Source organism: Schistocerca gregaria, chromosome 3 (assembly GCF_023897955.1).
Source record: "Schistocerca gregaria isolate iqSchGreg1 chromosome 3, iqSchGreg1.2, whole genome shotgun sequence".
NCBI classification, from domain to species: domain Eukaryota; kingdom Metazoa; phylum Arthropoda; class Insecta; order Orthoptera; family Acrididae; genus Schistocerca; species Schistocerca gregaria.
In genome coordinates, this window is record NC_064922.1 from 567403437 (window position 1) to 567425771 (window position 22335).

A 22335-nucleotide genomic window follows, 5' to 3' on the forward strand; every position below is an offset into this window, starting at 1 on the left:
CAGCCGGAGTGCGCCAATTTGGTAGCCTTGATCCTAGAGGCAAGTGCTTTCAGGCAGGCGACGCCTCCCTCCATCGCCAGCACAGTCAACTTGTATCCAGACTACTTCACCTAAAGCATTGCCTCATTATCATTGGAAAATACCTATGCTGTGTGTCCACTCCCTTGACTTACTCCATTACTGGCATAATGTGAAGCCCATAGTTTCTGACTTAGGTGTGTTGTATGCAAATGTCACACTCGGGAGTACTATATCTCAATTTTTCTGATGAGTATCACTGTACATAGCGAACATATCTTCCAACACCGTCTTAAAGCATTCTGTACATTCATCTGTGGGTAGTAGACACTTGTCATGCTTCGGCTGATGTCGCATTATGAAGTTGGGCCTGGTATTATCCTCATCTGCAAAACTTTTCTATGATCAGCAGTCCATACATAGGGTGCTCCGTACTTCTTCAAGGAACCTTGAAATTTCTGGAGCTTCAGCAATTAGTACTACTTTGGCGATGGTGTAGTTGGTGAGGTAGTCAGTGCAGACGACTGTCCATCGTTCCCTTTTATTGACTTCGGGAATCTCCCCAAGAGATTGAATAGAATTTGATGGAGTGGAACTGCTGTAGGTTAAATTAAAACCAGATGCTCCCCCAAAGGAACTACAGCGTTTGCTTCTGTCGCAGGCATTTCTTACAGCGGCTCACATAGTGTAAGGGATTCGTAGAGATCTGCACAGTGGCAGCTGTATATCGCTCTGTCAAGAGGCTTTGCAGTAACCAAACGTTCAAACATCGTGAAAATATTTCAGGACAGATAGCTACAGATGAGCAATCACTTCCGTCCCACTGAATCACAGTTCTCCTTGTATAAAGTTAAGTGCATTAACTGGAATTCTCCTTTGATCGATCCCTCTTTCTTCAAGGTTTCTATGTTTTTCAGCAATTCTGGGACTTCCATCTGCTCAGCAGCAACATCATTTACCTCAGCTATGACTGAGGTTTGTCCATACTGCTGTGATCAGCCACAGAATTGACTGAAAGTTAGTTGGCACGGTAGTGGTTGCGTTCCGTTTTCTATACTACTGCGACGTTGTATTCCCAAAGCGTTAGAGCCCATGTCGGCAGGCATCACAGTTGTTTATAAAATAAATGTGGTAGGAGCTTGTTGATGACCAAACCAACTGCAAGACACTCTTCAGTTGTAAAGTGATAATAGTATAGTAATGTTTTCTTTGGTCCACTTTGGAATGCAAAAAATATAATCACATAACCTCTTAATCGAAGATGGCGACAACCACGCCACGTTACATATCATGTGACAGGCCATCCCCCTCTTCTCGATCTCCCTCTCCCCACCATCATTCCTCCGTCCTCTCCCATCTTCCTATCCAGTCACAGTGTAGTATTAAAAATGAGAGAGGCAATCAAATATTCAAGAGAGTGTAAGTATTCCAGTTATGCTAGTGGGAAATTTAGAACCACCTTGCCTCTCTGGCCAGTCAGGGCAAGTATTAAAGCGACATGTAAAAATGGTGGCAGATACGCAATAAAAGGTGACAAGTCAAATATACGGTTTATTTCTGTGAAAGTAAAAGATATTCTTTATTTTTGTGAAAGTCAAAGGTAGTATGTACCTAGCGTATAACAATAAAATAACGTGTAAAAATTACACCAAGGTCAAATATATGCACATTTCTGTGATATTTAGATAAAATTACGTAAAAATACATACCTATGGAGTAACATTAAAATGATATACAGAAGGGACACCAAAGTCGAAGATATGGATAATTTCGGTAAAAATACATACAGTCTCGTATATCTCGCATAATGTTAAAGTGTTGCCTAAAATGGTGACAAGTTTAAAGGTATACAGTATTTTTTTTTTAAAAAAAAGACTCTATCTTGAATATACATGTATCTCTGCATTTTATGAGTCGAATACTGTTGTCCTTATACGAATCTTGAATGTGATCTCTCTGATACAAATTAATCATTTCTACGTCATCTCTCTCTCTCTCTCTCTCTCTCTCTCTCTCTCTCTCTCTCTCTCTCTCTCTCTCACACACACACACACACACACACACACACACACACACACACGCGGACACAAACAGTAAACAATAAACGGTAAATGGTGAAATTATGAAACAATATCAAAACAGTGTAGAAGCAAAGGTGAAGCAGTGGCAAAACGGTAAGGCATAGGTGTTACCCATTTCATGTAATCTGGTACTCATTATAGCTGTAACTAATTTTCGCAAAACTATAATAAGCAGTCCAGCGATATTATAACAAATGGTTTTCTGTACTGCCTCGTCATCAAGTGTCATCTCACAGCTTAAAAAATACCTCACCTTCATGCTTCATATTCAGAAAAAATATAAAGACTTTACCTCTCAAATTCTTGCATCAGTAACACACATACAATACACACGCTTTGACAGACAGAGAGCCCAGAGCAATGTGTAGAGTTATCTCTGCACCTCTCAGACGTTCTCATAAGAAACACAGGTCATGATAGCTCGATTAAAAGGATGAGACACACTAACAGTATACTGCATGAAGCAAAAAAAACTACAGAGGGAATGAGAAAGGGGAAAAAACTGAAACAAAACATACCTTAGATATAAAATGATTGATAAATTGATATTTTAACCATGTTTTTATGTACGAAGTTTTTGATGTACTTACACTATTTACATTTTTATAGGTATTTACAGTATTCAGATTACAAATTTCTATGAATAAAAATCTCTCGGTGTACATGCCGCGTCAATTCAGGATAAAACTCCAAGCTATCGACCACTACCTCCATGGTCGTCGTCAGGGCTAAAACTGACTGTCGTGAACTAGCGAGGTTCCCACTTTTATATGCAAAGGATGGCTTCTGATTGGCTGGAATACGTCATAGCAACAGCGATACGAAGCGTAGTGAAGTGGTGCCCTCTACTTCCATACCTTGACGACCATTTACTTTTTATACAGTGGATATTATTATGAAATGACAGATGTACAGCCATGGGTTCGCCACTGTCACCAGCAGTACCGAATGTTGTCATGGAGGACTTTGAAGAACGAGCGTTGAGCAGTGCTCACCTCCGCCCATCATGCTTCTACAGAGACGTCTACGATACTTTTTTAATCTGGCCACACGGCAGCGACACGCTGCAGCAGTTCGTCGAACATTTAAATGGTGTACATCCAAACATAAAATGTGCATTGGAGGTAGAGAAGGAAGGGAAGTTACCTTTTTTTAGATGCGTTGGTGGAGCGAAAGCCGGATGGATGACTGGGTCATTCTGTTTTCAGGAAGCCAACCCATACAGACTTATATCTGCATAGCCATAGCTTCCATGATCCGTATCAGAAGAGAGCTATGCTGAATACTTTAGTACACAGAGCCAGGACTATTTCCGACAAGGACCACCTCGGTCCCGAGATTAACCATTTGACGACTGTTTTCAAGAGGAATGGTTATTCTGCCGGCGAAATTAAATCAGTATTGCCCAAGAAAGTAAGACACGATGCCGGCCATATACAAGAAGAGGACCAACACATAGCGCGGCTTCCTTTTTGCGGGGCTACAACGAGCAAGATAGCCAGAGTCCTGAAGAGGCAAGGAATAAAACCAGTTTTCCGACCACCTAGAAAAATTAAGGAAATGTTGAGATCAGTCAAAGATAGTCTCGGCTTAAGAGTGCCGGGAATTTATACTCTTCCTTGCGAATGCGGCAAGAATTACGTGAGGCAGTCTGCAAGAACCGTTGCCGACCGCTGCATCGAGCACCAGCGCCACCTGAAATACAGGTATTTGGAAAAATCAGCCGTGGCTAAGCACAACCTGCTTAACAGGCATAATATTTTATTTGAAGAAACCAAAGTAATAGCCCACGCATCGAATTACTGGGACTGTGATCCGGGAAGCAGTCGAAATTAGCGATAATAACTTTAACAGAGACAACGGCTACGCACTTAGCAACACTTGGAAGAGTGCACTAGATACAGAAAAATCCCAGAGAAAAACTTCCCGCACTTTACCTCCTGATTCAAGGGATGGCGATGCAAAAAACGCGGGATAGAAACTACATTTATGGAAGTAGAGGGCACCACTTCACAACGCTTCATATCGCTGTTGCTATGACGTATTCCAGCCAATCAGAAGCCATCCTTTGCATATAAAAGTGGGAACCTCGCTAGCTCACGACAGTTTTAGCCCTGACGACGGCCATGGAGGTAGTCGTCGAAAGATTGGAGTTTTATCCTGAATTGACGCGGCATGTACACCGAGAGATTTTTATTCAAGCAATACGTCCTGAAAGACTTCGTAGCCATACAAATTTCTATACTTTTTATACTTTCTTTTTACAGATATTAACTTTTTCTGCAATCAACATTTTTTGTAGGGTAGTGACCTAAGGACACTGTATGCACATTGCTAGGAAGAATATTTTGTGGAGGTGAGACAAGTTTATATAGTTTGATGATCAAAAGAGTATGGTACTTAGATCAAGAGTGTACTGGACTACGGTTTCTACTTCCGAATTCAGGATGCACTGCCTGTGGTCATTAGTGGTTAACCTACAGTACTGGCAAAACAATCGCAGCACCAAGAAGAAGTTGCTCAACATAAGCGAGACTCAGCAGGCGTGGTTTTCTATATCTGACACGTGATGTCTGTACAGTTTTCGCGTCACTTGCATAAGGGCAACGCTGGTAGCGCCACTATATGAAAATCAGGGTTGCTTTAAACACACGCTGTAACAGTCATGAGCGTTAGTCAGCTTTGAGACTGGACGAGGTTAGTTGGCGATAATCGAGAAAGCCTTTAAGGCTACAAAGACGCCATTATCAACACTTCACGGTGTCTGAACGAGGGCTTGTAATGGGGCTGCGAGAAGCTGAATGTTTCTCTGCTATATTGCGTAAATACTTGACAGGAATGCAGCCACCATACATGACTGCTGGCAGCGGTGATCACGAGAGTTTAGAGTCGCAAGAAGACAGGGCTCCGCACTACCAAGACTGAAGGCCATCATGTTTGAGTTGTGGTTCCGGCGGATCGTGCTGCATCTGCAGCAGTAATTTCGGCAGCAAGGTAACACAATGAACCGTTACAAATCGGTTAATTCAAGGACAGCTTCGAGCCGGACGCCCCTGTAGCTTGCATTACACTGGCCCCAAACCACCGCCTTTTCTGACTTCACTAGTCTCAAACGAGAGATCATTGAATGGCATGGTGGAGGTCTGTTGTGTTTTCGATCTGACTTCTAATCAAATACCAGTTAAAAGGAAACCTTATATTGCCACGTTTTTCATCTATCACTGAATTTTAATTGGCTCAGCTCTGCATATTCCAAGTGCCAACCGATCAAACTGCTCCTTACGAGACACTTGTCTCCTTCTTATGACTGACTATACAATAACTCGCGCCGTATCATACTCTACCAAAAAAGGCAGTGTTTCTCTCTCTCTCTTTCCCCAGACAATGAGGTGATCTGCCTTGTCACTGTCTAGAGTCTCCAACTTAGAATTTATTTATATTATACATTACTGGCAGGTTTCACTTTGAGTAAATGTTGTTTTTTAAAAAGTCAAAGCTTTGTGCAATCTCTCACATTTTCAAAGGCTTTGGGCTGAATGCAGCCTGTTCATCACTTATAAGTTTATCTTTAATTTTCTGTGCCTTTCTGGGGAAACGGCCAGCTTTCTACACCTTGAGTACAAAGGTGCCTGCCCTCTAAATAGGCGAGTCTGCTCACTCCATTTCACATTCGTATAACCTTTTTCCAGGCGTTTCCTCTATGTGAGATGCTACCTGTGTGTCTCTACAGTGGCCTGATGTCCCACTGTTGTTCGGAACTGTAAAAGCTGTTGGCCAGACGCCGGTACCCACCGGCTCTCCTCCTCTTCCTTTCCAAAAATCTGTCGCTGAAGGTGGCTACCTCCTACTCAATTTTATACTAGAGATATGTGTGTGTACATAATTATCTTTAACTTTCAAGTGAAGTACTGCAAGTTGGTGACAGGGGTGTGTATTTGCACAAAATGTTTCGTACATACCATGGAAATAATGCGTATATCATATCTTGCTGTCAATAACATATATCATTTTAGTATTAAACAGTTCTATGTAAATTCATGGAAATAATGCATATCTTTGACTTTTGCATCATTTTAATATTATGTACTGATTAGCAGGAGAGAAACGGTAAGAGGCGGGGGGTGTGGAGCGCAGTTCGACTACTTAGATATTTTAAATTTATTTTGTTTATAGGATGCGTCATTTTAATACTTCGCTGTGACTGAGTGGAAAGAAGTGGAGGAGGTGGAGCATAATTCACAACTGGGCTATGTACTTTGCTAATGTTCGATTCTTCATTGGGTTTTCATTTTTATTACTGCTCTACAATTAGTCGGAAACAGTTGAGGGTAGGGGAAAGTGGGTGGGGCTAGTGAGAGAGGTGGGGAAAGAGGAGGAGGGAGGGCATGTCAAGTGACAGGTCAGTGTGAAGGAGTGTGGTTTCCGCCATATTGGATACTGAGGTCGAATGGCTCCATTGCTTGACATGGATCAAAGAGAATGTAAGTTACTTATGGTTATTCATTTCGTATTGGAGAATACCGTGGAAGCATAACCTATGTCCTTTTCAGCACCTTCCTGAATTCGCACTAGAGCTTCAGCCATCCTATAACCGCTATCGTCAACTTGAATTGCTTTCTTCGCACTCTAGTCATACAATACTTGAACTAAAGTATATGTTAGCGCTCCTTTAAGGAGAATGAAGGATCTTTCTTGCGCCTCGTTCCCAGAAATTTTGGTGCCTCCCTGCACTAATACTTGCAACGGATGTGCCTTAATACATAATTCGTCTATGAATTGCCGGTAGTGTGAGAAAATTCCAGGATAACTTCTCAAATCGCTATTGTGCCAAGGAGTCAAAAATTCTGTTAATGATCTTATTTTCTCTGGATAGGGGAGCATTATGGCCGTTCACTAGCTGCCCCAAGATTATTATTGACTTTTTGGATTCAAATAGAGACCTCCAGTCTGAACTTACTTCATCACAGCTTTCAGGCAGCTAATATCTTCTTAAAATGTTTCCGAAAAAAAAAGACCATTTCATCCAGATTGCAAAGACACTTTGTCCGTTTAATGTGTCCAAGGAGGCTGTCCATCGTAAGATCGAAGGTGTCTCGAGTGTTACATAGTACAAAAAGCATAATTGGGAACTCAGAAGGGTCTTCAGGAGTTATGAAGGCAGTCTTTTCTTTGTCAGTGTCGTCAACCTGTTTGCGTGTCCGCTGTTGATAAATATTTTGCTTTTTTCAGTGAGGCTAGATTATTGTCAATATGTGATAATAGTTATACGTCCTTTTTCGTGGTTTCGTTGCGTAGTTGGTACTCGATGCAGAAATACCATGTGCCATCCTTTTTGTTCTGAGAGTACTGAGAACCCTCTGAGGAGGTTTCAATAGTGTCATCTTGCAGCATTTTCTCCACTTCGTTCCTAATTATACGTAGTTCAACTGGTGACACGCTGTTTCAGCACTGGATTATTGGCGTATGACCACCAACACTTAACCGTGGGCCATTGGTCTGTCTAACGGATTGAGGGTGTCGATGTCAGTAAGCAAAACAAATCCCTCAAAATGAAGCCCACTACATGCAATCGGAAAATGCTATAGCTTGCCTTTGATCAATATGAAGTCGCCCTAAAGATACTGACGAAACACCAGTTTCTATAAAAGTGCAGCTGCACAAATACGGAAGTTACCCACGGAATAAAATGTTCAGTTAATAATCGATATACAAAACTTAGTGTACACAAAGCGAAAAGATTTGATGTCTAAATGTTGCAGGAGACAGACTTCAAAAAACAGGTACCATCAGAGATAACAGGAACACATTGTCCAATTGTAGTGCTTGCGACGCGATATGAATAGTATAGAGACGAATGATATTTCCACTTGCCAAAACAAACCCTACATGAACGACAATATCAGCTTCAATGATTCAGTACCTTAATTCCTAAATGCATCTTGAATACCGTTAACAAGACCCGTGAATTCTTCTGAAGGCATTCTTAGGTTTTGAAGTAGCGTCTGGATTCTTGCACTACAGTTTCTTCCATTTGAAAGCATTCGAAAATTGGTGCAGAATGGTTGACTAACTCCCTCGTTGTTCGTTGGCCAGGCCAGTCTCTCTTGGCAGTTCGACATTAGCGTCCTCTTCTCCATTGTCTCGAGTGGCAGTGGAGCACTGTTCTTCGTCGACGTCGTCAATCTGCCATTCTCGGGCTGGATCAGTTGTCCCTAGGATCGTACCTTGAGGGAGTCGTTGCTGCTAGTTATAATTTGTCTCTGTGCGATGCTCGTAATAATCACACTGGCATGTAGGTATTTTTTATGGGACTGAGTAGCTCTTTGCAATCGATAAAACTCTTGTAGTTAAACTAACCATCCAGAGGGACCACTGGGACTCGTTTCGTTGATGATTGAAAAATCGATAACCACCAGTGTTGCGTTAGATTGCTGGAATAGCTTCGTTAATGTAGAGTTATGTTCTGCCAAAGCGTATGATTGCATAAGATGCCTGAATCTGAGAGTAGCATTATGATCACAGTTTGTTAAAACCACGAATTCGGAGGACTTGTTTCGTCTTTGATAGTTATTCTTGTAGTACATCTTCTGGTCATTTGGGTGTATTTCTCATTTTCGACTTTCACTACAAGCACTTTAGTATCACGAAACATATACATGTTTTTCTAGCAACATCAAGCGTTACTGGAAAAGAAGTCGTAGAGTCAACCAGGGCCCAGACACGTTGACCGTCGATGATGACGTCAGTGCGATTTCGTCACATCCTGGAACCAAGGTGGCACTGGACTCACACTCGGGAGAACGTCGGTTCAGATACGTGCGGCTATCCTGATTTAGGTTCTGCGTAATTTTCCTAAATCGTTTAACGTAAATGGCGGAATGGCTCCTTTGACCGGACGCGGCCGACTTCCTTCCACATCCTTCTCTACTCTGAGCTTGTGCTCCCCCTCTGACGACCTCGTTGTTGACAGAATGATAAAGACCAATCGTCCTCTGTTTTTTGGTATCTTTGTGACTATCGTCCATGGAGGATTTTCATCTCTGGCTGCCCCAGCTGCAAGTACGGTCGTCTCGCTTAATCTAGTTTTCTCGAATTCGGCGGCTAGACGAGATGCTCGTATCTCTGTACGACGACAGGGAACAGCTGCAACATGTTTGAGAGCGACCTTGTTCAGAGTACGGCAACTACTTTCGTACCGCAGGCACAGCATTAATCGTCTGCAGTTGACTGGCTTGACTAAAATTGTTGTTATGACTGACGTCTGACGGCGTAGTAATGGTCGAACACTAGTCATCTTTCTCTGCAATAGCGTATAACGTGTCCAGGTCATCCTCAGTAGAAACATAACGGTGCGTATTCCTGTGTTCCCAAAATATCTGTTCTTCTGTTGGGTGTTACTCTTGGCAAAGGAGTTGCTCGTACCTGTGTTTGCAGGGTGGGTTGTCCTGCAGTATAAGTTCTAGTTGGTAAAGTCCATTCTCCCTTGTGCACTGGACTGGTGACGAAGATTTGTGCTATAGATCGATACATCTCTATTTCAGCACTGTCTATTACCTCCTGACGATGGTATCGACGTTCAGGGCTGCTATCTTTTGCTAACGCTGTCTGAAAATTCTAGCTGATAAAAAACACTCTATCTCTTCTCTTATTAATGCCATGTAAGAGGAACGAGGTCGTGGAAATCTTTAATAATATCCGTAGGGCCTCATTTTGAAGTCGGACACACTTTTCTCATCAGACTCTTTTCTGTTGCAATTCCTCGTTGAGCTGGTGCTACTAAATGAATTCCTCTGTAATTATGACATCCTTGACCCGAGAAGAGTACATACGTTTGCAAACTTCTGTCATGAAGTGCGAAAATTTCCAAGCTTCTGTCATATTCAGGTTCATAACGTGACACAGTGCCAAAAAAAGAATTCTTTGGGACTGCGTCGCTTTCCAATGTCGTTGGCTCCGGTTCTTCGATTGTTCTTCCGATAAGCGGACTTGTCTGCTGCTAGTTCTCACTAAATGTTTTCTTCTGTTAGACCCGAAATTAATTCCAGCTACTGAGCTTATCTTCATTGCTCTCGAATCGCTGCAGGACTGTGCCATAGAAGTACAAATTCGCCAAAAACATCATGTTACCCCACCTGTTGTATCTGGCGTCTCGGTCGGGTACTTTCAGCCATTTCGACTAGTCATGACCAGCATTTCTGGAAAACAATGATGCATACCTTGTACAGAGCTGACTTACTGCCGTTTTTAGAAACCATTGTTCTTTTCCATTCTTCTGTATATTACTCTTGTCAGCAGCTTGGATCCATCATGGTTTTCCAGAAATGCTGGTAATGACTGGTCGAAATGGCTGAAAGTACTTCGACCGAGTCGCCAGATACAACAGGTGGGATAATATGATATTCGAACAGAAGCATACATTTAGTGACAACCAGCAACAAACAAGTCCACTTATCGGAAGAACTATTGAAGAACTAGACCCAGCGACATGGGGAAGCGATGCATTTCCAATCTTTTTACCCCTATGCCACAAAAGCTGGTAAAATCTCGCATTTCATAGAAGGAGTCGCAAACGCTTGTACCACATATAGGTGTTTGTTTGTTTGTTTGTTCTGCTGAAATGCTTCTAATTTTAATTCTACTAATATAATATACACATTTTCAACTTCTCGCAGCGTAATGGTTAGTCCATTAAATTTCGGACATGCAGCCGCGCAAATGAAATTTCCTCCACAGATATTTAGGCCGCATATCGCCCGGCCATCCTCAGAGTGAGTCACAAGACTGATGACAAGATCCCAAGCGCGGCCTTTTATGCTCCACCGCAGCGGTGCCGCCGCCGCGGGGGATTAGCCGAGCGGTCTCAGGCGCTGCAGTCATGGACTGTCCCAGCAGAGGTTCGAGTCCTCCCTTGGACATCGGTGTGTGTGTTTGTCCTTAGGATAATTTAGGTTAAGTAGTGTGTAATCTTAGGGACTGATGGCCTTAGCAGTTAAGTCCCATAAGGTTTCACACACATTTGAACATTTGAACCGCGGCGGTACTACGCATGCGGGTCAGAGATGGTGGTCGGCGGCAAAGAAATACGTTTACACATGCACCGCCTGTGGCGAAGGCGTACACACATTCGATTCGCTTATCGATGTATGATCGGCGGCGGTGACTCCATATTTTCATGCCAGTAGCTGCCATCACCCTTCACACGCCATAGGTGTCCTTAAGACCTTAGTGCATAGGGCGCACTGTATATCCGATAAAGACAATTTGCAAGAAGAACTCATATACCTGAAAAGCATTTTTAAATCGAATTGATTTTCTCCGCAACAAATTCGTAGAGCATTCAGTGCAAAACCTAGAAAGTATGTATGTGGTGGGGAATAAGATAGTAATTCGTTCAGATCTAGTGCGTTTTTGCACTATATAGGTGCTCTTTCCTCGAAGATAGGCCGTAATCTTGAGAAAGACTGTGTTAAGGTGATCTTACAGCCCCCCACGAAGATTGCAACTTTACTCGGCTCTGTGAAGGACGATTTACAGCTTCATAAAGCGGGTGTGTATCAGATTCCTTGTGGAAATTGTGAGAAATCGTACATATCACAAACAACACCCACCGTTCATGAGAGATGTGTGGGGCATCGAAGATACACACGCTTATTACAGCCAGACAAGTCAGCTGTGACCGAACATTGTATCATTACAGTGATGTGAAGATTTTAACATCTCTTTGTTTTGGGAATCTGTCTTCAAGGAAGCTATAGAGATTAGATCAGCTAATAATTTAATAAACTGAGGTAATGGTTTTAATTTGGACAAAGCATGGACCCTGCTCTTGGGGTAATTAAACTGCCGCCTGTCACACATCGATAAGCGAATCGAATGTCCGTACGCCTTCGTCACAGGCAGCGCATGTGCGTTTCTTTGCCGTGACCAGGACCTGCGACCCGCATGCGCAGTACCGCTGCAGTGGACCATGTAAGGCCGCGCTTGGCATCTTGTCGTCAGCCTTGTAACTCACTCTGAGGATGGCCGGACGATACACGGCCGAAACATCAGTGGAGGAAATTTTATTTGCACGGTTGCACGCCCGAAATTTAATGGATTATACACAGTCATGCAATACAGTAACACAACTGTGGTGTTCAGTAAATTAAACAACCAAATTTTAGGAATTGCATTATACTGAAGATAAATGTAGACGCACCTTTCATGTGTAAAAAGTGGAGGCACAGGGTAACGCATCATACAGTATATAACTAAAGGCACATGCAACTGTAAGAAGTGTGCGGTGTCTCTCTGCTCCTCCTTTCCTTCAAAAACCGAATTGGAACCTATTTTTCCATTGACGTGGCGCAATGAGGAAACCATTATGCTCACCACTAACACCAGGAATGTAAGTGTGTAACTTTTCTCCTGAATGGTGTGAACCATTGAAATGTTTAGTGGTCTAATAAATAAGAGACGGACTCAGAACACAGTTTCATTTGTATTTGAGTGTGACTTATAACCCCCTCGACACCATGATTTTCTGATGAAATAATGAAGATGTTGTGTTATATATAAGGACCCTATGGAATAAAGATTCTGTACTCCACACCTAGTTGTTTATCTCAATTCATTCAAAAACATTTTGCTTTTAGTTACTCAAATGCATATTCTCGTGAATGCGTATTTTTCAACTTCTTTTGGACAAGCCTTTCAGAACCGTGCTGTAATTAAATGCTCTTTACGGCGTCTGTCTATATAACAGGTTACCTTTCGGCAATGCTAACATCCCAACAATCATCCAGAAAAGTTTAGAAGAAACTAATAAAAATATTCCAGAATGCTTCAGTTCTCTGGAAGATATCCCACCTTGATGATGGAAACTCACAATTGCAACAAATTGCTCGACTTTACCCGAAATCACGAAAGAGCCAAAGAAATTGGTACTACTGTCTAAAATCGCTTAGGGCCTCCGTGAGCACGCAGAAGTGCCGCAACACGACGTGGCATGCACTCGACTAATGTCTGAAGTAGTGGTTAAGGGAACTGACATCATGAATCCTGCAGGGCAGTCCATAAATCCGTAAGAGGACGAAGGAGTGGAGATATCTTCTGAAAAGCGTGTTGCATGGCATCCCAGATTGCTCAATAATGCTCATGTCTGAAGAGTTTAGTGACCAGCGGAAGCGTTTAAACTCAAAAGAGTGTTCCTGGAGCCACTCTGTAGCATTTCTGGACTTCTGGTATGTTGCATTGTCCTGCTGGATATGCCCAAGTCCGTCTCAATTCATAATGGACATGAATGGATGCAGGTGATCGGACGGGTTGCTTACGTACTTGTCATCTGCCAGAGGCGTATCTAGACGTATCAGGGGTTCCATATCACTCCAAGTGCACACACCCTACCCCATTGCAGGGCCTCCATCACCTTGAACAGTCCCCTGCTGACATGCAGGGTCCATGGATTCATGAGGTTGTCTTCGTACCCGTACACGTCTATCCGCTCGATACAATTTGGAACGAGACTCGTCCGACCAGGTAACATGCTTCCAGTCATTAACAGTCCAATGTCGGTGTTGATGCCCCCACTCGTGGCGTAAAGCTTTGTGTCGTGCAGTCATCAAGGGTACAGGAGTGGGCCTTCGGCTCCGGAAACTCATGTCGATGATGTTTCTTTGAATGGTTCGCACCCTGACGCTTGTTGATGGCCCAGAAATTTATGGAAGGGTTGTACTTCTGTCTCGCTGAACGATTCTCTTCAGTCGTCATTGGTCCCGTTCGTACAGGATCTTTTTCCGGCCGCAGCGATATAGGAGATTTGATGTTTTGCCAGATTGCTGATATTGACGGTACACTCGTGAAATGGTGGTATGGAAAAATCCCCACTTCTTCCCTATGTTGGAGATACTGTCCCACCGCTCATGTGCCGTCTGTAACACCACGTTCAAATTCACTTAAATCTTGATAACCTGCCCCTGTAGCACCACTAAACTATGTAACAACTGCGTCAGACCCTCGTTGTCTTACCGGTATATAGGCGTTACCAACTGCAGCGTCGTATTCTGCCTGTTTACACATCTCTGTATTTGAATACGCATGCCTATACCAGTTTTCTTTTGGCTCTTTGTGTATTTCCTAAATTCTATTTTACAGCGCTAGAACTATTATTTTAGGTCTCTGAAACTACAGTACTAATCATAATGAATTAGTATCATCTAAGTACACAAAGATGACGCCACTGTTTCCTTAAGTTTACGATTAACTAAAGCAGTCAAAATGTTGGTTGCGTCTAAACGTTACCTTGCTATAGGTGATGAACTGAAGAAGGAGAATTCCAAACAATATTCTGACGTTCAGCAGCATGGCAGTAGGTTCGTCGGTTCCACGAGCAGATTTTGAGTGACGCTTTTTAATAGTATGGCTGATCCTTTAAATATGTTTCAGCCTTCGCTCAAGGATTGCAGGCTCCTGAAATTTCTTGGTAGCCTGTTGTCAATACAGCTGCTGCGTTTAAATATGCCCCGTCCTCGCTCAAGGTTCGCAAGCTGCTTAAATTTCTTGGTAGCCTGTTGTTGTTACAGCTGCAGCGCAGGTGTGTTTCATTTTCAATGAGTAAAGTACAATCACGTGAACTCGATTCATTATCTCTTGGCTGTGTTTGTGTGTTAGTGGCTGAATACAACTCGTAAACAAAGTTGTGAACGCTGGGGACCGTGCTCGCTTGTTTCTCGTAAAGTAATTGAAAGTTGACGTCTTTTCCATTGTTAACTAAAAGATGTTTCAGTATAAGATTAAACAGCCAACCGGTTGCACATAAACGCTAGGTACATTGACTTAGGTTTCGACCTACTAGGGGTGTCTTCATCAGAATCAACAGTTGGTAAATCGTAAAATTAAATTGGTAAAAATCAACAGTCAGAATTTTGAGCTACAATGTTCAAAACTGTATGACTAAAAGAAGTTCTTGCGACACGACAGAACCACAACCATTTCGTTTCTTACAGATCCATCACTGGAAAAACATTCAGGCACAACATGATCGTGTCTTAATTCTACATCTACATGATGTAGAATTAAGACACGATCATGTTGTGCCTGAATGTTTTTCCAGTGATGGATCTGTAAGAAACGAAATGGTGTGAGATCAGGACAGATTTCGTGACCATCTGCTGCTTCGGTGGAAGTCTTGAAGCTGATTGTTCCATTCTACTGTTGATGTCCGTGACTGGTGTGGATTCAGGAGATGGTGCAAAATAAAATCATTTCTTAAGAACTGAAATCGCATCCACATTTAGAAGTTTGGCCGTGAGACTGACGACAATTTTGCAAGAAGCGCCAGAAGGTTGGATTTTGATATCTGCCGACTGATGTCCTTTCTTTGCACCGAGTTTGCTGTGGCCCAGGTGACACCATCAATCCAGTCCCACTTACAGGGACTGAACTGGTTGGTCGGCTGTGGATGTAATTAGAAAAAGCTTTGTTAGTCTATTCCAGGCACCAGCGAATAAAGCATTCTCTCTGCCGTGCCAAGGCAAGGATGGCACATTTCATGATTCTTCTGGCTGTTGCTGGATCGATGTGATGCATTACCTTTGCGAATTTTGCATTCATATGTTCTTGCCCTCATAAGTAAAATGCAACTGCACTTAACAAACGCCTCCGCCAGTGGGACAGCTTGTCAACTCATTTCCAGCATAACGAGAGCAATGGAATGTGAGAAGTCTGAACGTGGTAAGGAACATAGAAAACGTGAAAAAGGAAATTTGAGAGCTCAGTCTAGACGTAGTAGGAATCAATGATTTGAAAAATATTGCTCGACAGTAATGAGAAATGGAAAGAACATAAGGATTTCTGGTCATAAGAAGGTAGGATAATATAAACAGCATCAGAACATGGTATAATATGGGCAGGATTCGTTATTAATCAGAAAATAGGGTAGAATGAGTACTGCGAACAGGTTAGTGGTAGGGTTTTTCTATCAGAATCGACGGTAAACTATCGTCAACAGAAAAAGTTCATACTGACGTCAGTAACGAAAGACGAATAAGTAGGTAAAGTATGTGAGGATACTGAATGGGTAATTCAGTAAGTAAAATGAGATGATAATCTAATTATCATAGGTGTTTGGAACGCGGTAGCAGGGGAAAGAATAGATGAAAGAGTTACCGGAGAATGTGGGCTAGGCAACAGGAATGAGAGAAGAAAGAAATTGAGTTATGCAATAAATTTGTTGCATACCACCCTTATTCACCTTCGTATGTTGTCCACAGGGGTAAGAAATAATTATGTGTGTCTTCAACTTCTGCCTGCATACATCACGACGAAATGTTCACAGGTGAACGGCCGGATGTCAGTATCCAACGGGCACAATGCTCTGACAGGCGACCACATTGGTAGCGTCTGTTGCGATGATAAATCGACCACTTTGAGGGGACGCGGTGCTGTTAACTCTGATCTGGTCACTGGTCTCCGTTGTCAGCGCCCAGCATCACCTTCCCCATTTCGAGCCAAAATAGGCGTTTGTCGAAATATTAGCCCACTGAACAGTGACATCGGGCCTTTCATCCGTGAACTGTTTTGTCATGAAGAACGCTGAGAGGAGCTGAAGAATAACATCAGACGCCTCAATGGGAAAGAGACGTATCACAGCTGGAAATGAGTTGACAAGCTGTCCCACTGGCGGAGGCGTTTGTTAAGTGCAGTTGCATTTTACTTATGAGGGCAAGAACATATGAATGCAAAATTCGCAAAGGTGATGCATCACATCGATCCAGCAACTGCCAGAAGAATCATGAAATGTGCCATCCTTGCCTTGGCACGGCAGAGAGAATGCTTTATTCGCTGGTGCCTGGAATAGACTAACAAAGCTTTTTTTAATTACATCCACAGCCGACCAACCAGTTCAGTCCCTGTAAGTGGGACTGGATTGATGGTGTCACCTGGGCCACAGCAAACTCGGTACAAAGAAAGGACATCAGTCGGCAGATATCAAAATCCAACCTTCTGGCGCTTCTTGCAAAATTGTCGTCAGTCTCACGGCCAAACTTCTAAATGTGGATGCGATTTCAGTTCTTAAGAAATAATTTTATTTTGCACCATCTCCTGAATCCACACCAGTCACGGACATCAACAGTAGAATGGAACAATCAGCTTCACGACTTCCACCGAAGCAGCAGATGGTCACGAAATCTGTCCTGATCTCACACAAACAGGACCTGTGAAACTGAATATCTCTGGCATGGAGAGGGCAGCCGTACAAGAACTAAGAGAAGATACAGGTATCATGGTCTCGCTAGCTGACGCGGGCAACGAAAATGTGGTCCTGTCTCACCAGGATTACAATGAGAAAAAGCGGGGAGTACATATCTAAAGACTGATTCTGATATTACCAAGGGGCTGGAGGGAAAGACCATGGAGCTTCTGAAAGACTCCGTTTTCCAGATGAGGTTAAGAAACTTCCACACAGGTCATCGATTACATCGATTTTATAGACTGCTGAAAGGTCCCAAAGCTGGGATGCCATTAGGCACCATTTTTAGCAAAATTGGTGACCCACTTTCTCACTCATTAAGACCTGGAAACTGCTTAGCTCTTACATCGGGAGGTGTTTACATCACATTCACAGCTCAGTGCATTTTGTTGTGGATGTCTTAAGAGCTTTAAGGATAAGGATACCGACGTTGTCATTACAATAACCCTTCGAACCTCTTAGAAATTTGACATAGAAACGACCAACGTTTCTAGGAATGTCGACGTTGCCGGTGCTTACCATGCGCGGATGGAAAGAATAGCCATGTCATCTAGTCAAGGGGGACGCCCTGACATCAGTCCAATGTAAACCTATCTGTTTCTTCCTGTATGCAGACAACATCTTCGCTTTATCGTCACATGGAAGAGATAGTTAAATGACTTCACCATACATCTCAGTGCCATACACTAAATGATCTATTGGAAGTCAAAATCAATGGAATCCTCCCATTTCTGGATATCCTGACAAAAAAGCACTTTGGGGCATCTCGTGCACTGGGATATAAGACACACTGTGATCTGTATGTGCAAACGGACAGCTGTCACCGCCCACCAGAGAGAACGGACGTTCTCCAGATATTGGCCTAGAGGTAAAATTAGTAAAAAACGTTATCGATTTCACAGTGATTCATTAAAACATTGACAGGTTCAGGCCTGTAGTTGTGGGCTACTTTCGGAAAATGCTTCAGCTTACTGACAAAGCGTGGAACAGTTGTGCTGACCCCAGTCGCAAAACTAATCCGTAGGGCTTGCAACCTCTCTGACTGTGAAAGTCTCCACCAGGACCTTGAAGATCTTGTGAAGGTTCGCCTAAAGCCACATTTCTGATTTACTGAAATTCTTTACTGCGCCGGTAAATAACACTATGGCTACAACTACTGTTGAGACCGTCAGTGTGGGTAAATTCCGTGAATGCTTGGGTATTGGTAAATACGTTGCAAAAGTTTCCTTGGTAGAAACAAAGTTGGCTTGACTGACCAGTGAATCGAGAAACACTCCACATAAGGCTCGATCAGAGACAGCAGATATAGAATTGGTTCACCACCATGGAGTCCCAAACAGAGTGTCGCTGAAGAAATTAATATGAAAACTTAGTTTATTGTAATCTCGTCTTTTGTTTTCGTGTTGAAGTCTGGTTAAGGATAAAGGCGCAGGACCAGTTTCATCCAGGGCCCGCAAGATGGCACATAATTCCTTAGCCAGTAATGACATTGTGGGGGCTCCTCGGGCCAAGTGTGTATCAATCTTTTTATTAATTCGCAACCTATATAAACTAGTACATCATAAGTCCTCAACAGACTAGCCGCAGTAAGTGCTCGATAGGGTGGCCGCCGGCAGTCAAGAACTGATGCTTAAGTCGACACCATTCAGTGCAGTTCATGTCGACTGTTCCTTTTTTCAGACTGCTGTCATCCTTAGCGACCTCAAACTTGTGGCGATTTTTGTTGCTCCATGAAGTGTTGGTGTATTGTCTGTGTCTGCAAAAGATTAACTGATTAATGACAGTAACTGTATTTATATTTAAACACATTATGCAACATGAGATGGGTCACAGTTGTTAAATAAATATTTTAAATGTCTTTTTTCTCCTACCAATTGCATTGTACTACAATATTCTGAATTTAATTTCACATTACATGCTACAAAAAGTATGTACGGAATCTGAAGATGGCCGTCTCTTTAATGTGCATTCGAGAAGCCACGAGACCTCCGTTTGAAGTCTATACTACACGCGCTGATCTGTACAGGGAACATGCTGGAAGACAAACAAGAACACATCCCCTTCACTCTGTATCGACAGTTCTACCTGTTCCTGCATGCACCTTCGTCTCTGAGGTGGTCGCTAACTTTTTGTGAGCTTGTTATAATTCCTGCAGTGTATTTTTGATTCGACGTGGGAATCACGTACAGATTACAGTAGCTAAGGGTAAGTATCTATTCTTTACCTGTGTCGGATATACGTAAGTTCTTCTTCTTCAGAAGATTCAATTAATGTGAAGCACATCTTAAAATATTACCGTCTCTATAATTATTTTCGTTTGTTATTGAACGCGATAAATGACACTCTTAAGAAACTCTTAACTTTAGTCGACAGTTTTAAATCCGGCTGTTTGTTATTACGTTATATTATTGTAAAATACCGTCAAGAGCTGCACCAAATCTAAAATTACTCTGGACTTCTGCAGTAACCATGGAGACGGGAGGTTAAAACCGTTTGGTATGTGCGTGCACATGTGCTAGACGAATAGAGAAAAGGCTTTCCAGAGGTGGACAAGCAGCAGTATGGTAAGCAAGTGACGTCAGAGTTACATGCCTGACGCACCACGAGAAGCTGCCGCCGGATGGTAGGTGGCAGTTCCCAAGGGCTATTTCATTTGGGGACTGTGGAATAGCATATCTGTTCTTATTTAGTATATATTTGTTGTGTATTCTTGTTTTCTGACACGTTCCACATCCCAGAGGACCTCCTCATTATGGATCAATTGGACCGAAAAGTCACAGAATGAGTATATAATTAGTGGAACTGAACAGTTGAAATTTGTAGGTGTTCAGATAGACACTAAACTCTCGAGGAAAGCCTACATTCAGGATCTTGTTCGAGCACTTAATGGTGCCATTTTCACTATTCGAACGGTATGTGCAGTAAGTGATAGTTCGGCATGAAAAGTAGTTTATTTTTCTTATTTTCATTCGCTTTTGTCCTTCTGTGTTATATTTTGAGGTAACTCTTCCCGTTCTCAAAGGATGGTTTCTGCTCGGAAACGGGCAGTTCGCGCAGTACGTGGTGTAAGTTCGTGAAACTCTTGTCGACCAATGTTGGCTAGTCTGGCTATTCTGACATTGGCCTTTCAATATATATATTCTTTACTATCGTTTCTTGTTAACAATATCAGCTTATTCCCGAGAATTAGAAGCTTTAATTCAGTTAATATTATGCAGAAATCCAATCTGGAAATTTGGATCGCACTTCCTTGACTCTTGTGCTGAAATGTGTGCAGTATACTGATGTATCCATTTCCAGTAAGCTATCACAAGAATTCAAATCTCTTAGCAGTAATCCACGTACTTTCAAAGCGAAACTCAAGAGTTACCTTGTGGGGCACTCCGTCTATTCTGTCAAGGAGTCGCTTGAAAAATTAAGCTGATTGCTATGTTATATGGTTCATTGCGTTTACTTAAACTAATGGCTTGTCTTTTTTGCTTTTATAAACAGTTTATTTTGTCTGTTATTACTTTTATGACACGTTCTATGACCTTAGAGATTAACTTCTCAATGTGGTCCTGTGGAACTAGCTGTGAAAAATAAAATAAGAAAGGGCAGCAGGGTGTAGGGTGGTCTTTGTCTTCGCTGTGAGCATGTGAACAAAATTCACTAGCTGTTAATAATCATTCGGGAAAAATAGCTGCTCAGTGCTAAGCGCTTACCTCAAACTTCTCTTTTCGCCCATCAATGTACGCATTGTATTCATCCTTGCTGTGATTTACAATAAATCTTTCTTCGTCTGACAGACAGAATCACAAATCAGCACTGCTGAATGCATCCATCACCTACCACACTTCAACTAAGAATGTATCAAACTGCGCAGAGGCAAAGACTCTGCCACAACAAGACCAAAGATTGTTTAACAGTTACATAACTTCCCTCTCTCTCTGACTTGCACGTCGGTAACTTACAAAAATCTGAATGACATACCTACCTTTACAACTTCTTTTCATGGAAAATCGTAGAAATTTTTACATAGTTTTCTTAAGATGACGTGCTTCATGAACCTTGAAACACTTTTCGCTAACACCACCAAACCGAAATCGAGAGCTGTTGCATAAGATTGTGAAGTGTCAATAGCTGTCCACTTCGCAATAAGCCTAAAGCACGCGCTCATCAAGTCAACATGCTAAATCAAGTAAGATCCCCAAAAATTACGTACAGTGGTCGCAGACACAGACGGTAAAATTCGAGTACAGGAGTAATATCCGATCTGAGGCGTATATGTCGTTTTAATTACCTGTCTCTGTGTAATGGGCACCTAAAGCCTGCACAGGCTGTCTGGACTGGGAAATTATTAGATGGTGCCACCTGGTTGAGTAAGCACCTCACAAAAGATTAGTTTGTCTTACGAAATTCCTTCAACTCACAAATCAAACATCGCATTTTTTGGTATACCTTAGGTGTATATAGTGTACAGTAGTGTCAAGTGAACTTCCGTTGCATGAGAGACATTTTGTGATAACTTTACGTTGGATCCTTGTTTGTTGTTTATAAAACTTCACTGACGTACAAAGTTAGTTTTGTACAAGCAGCACACCTTGCTGGAACAGGCAAAAGAAGGGAACCAGTTAGAATATACTTCCGCTGAAGCACAAAAATGTCGCATATGATCCCCTTTAAAAATATTCTGAGAGAAAAATGGGGAGCCTGGTGCCTCATTCCACATTCCGCTTTCTTGATCTAAAATCGCAGAGTTTATCAGGCACACTGTGACGGTGGAAGAGAGTGGATCCACTGGCAGTGGTAGAGAACGAAAGAGGAGACAGTGATGGTGGGAGAGAGAAGAAGTGGTAGTGAAAGAGAGTTGCATGAAGATGATAATAGTGCGAAGCAGAGAGAGGAGACAACGTTGGTCGGTAAGAGACAATGCCAGTAAAAGAGAAAGAGAGCTGAATAGAGATAGTAGCAGCGGAAGCAGAGACAATAGAAACGAAAAAGGTAGATGAGTGTCTAACATTCTGC

The 22335-nt window shown here is 42.4% G+C and overlaps 1 protein-coding gene across 1 annotated transcript in view; it reads right to left on the minus strand.

Moving 5' to 3' along the window:
• LOC126355971 (cholinesterase-like) overlaps positions 1-14517 on the minus strand; it is a 100458-nt gene extending 85941 nt beyond the window's left edge. The window contains exon 1 of the mRNA XM_050006577.1: positions 14379-14517. Coding sequence (XP_049862534.1) covers positions 14379-14441 — 63 coding nt within the window. The 5' untranslated portion in view covers positions 14442-14517. The remainder of the gene's footprint in view (positions 1-14378) is intronic.
• Between the last annotated feature and the right edge of the window lie 7818 nt (positions 14518-22335).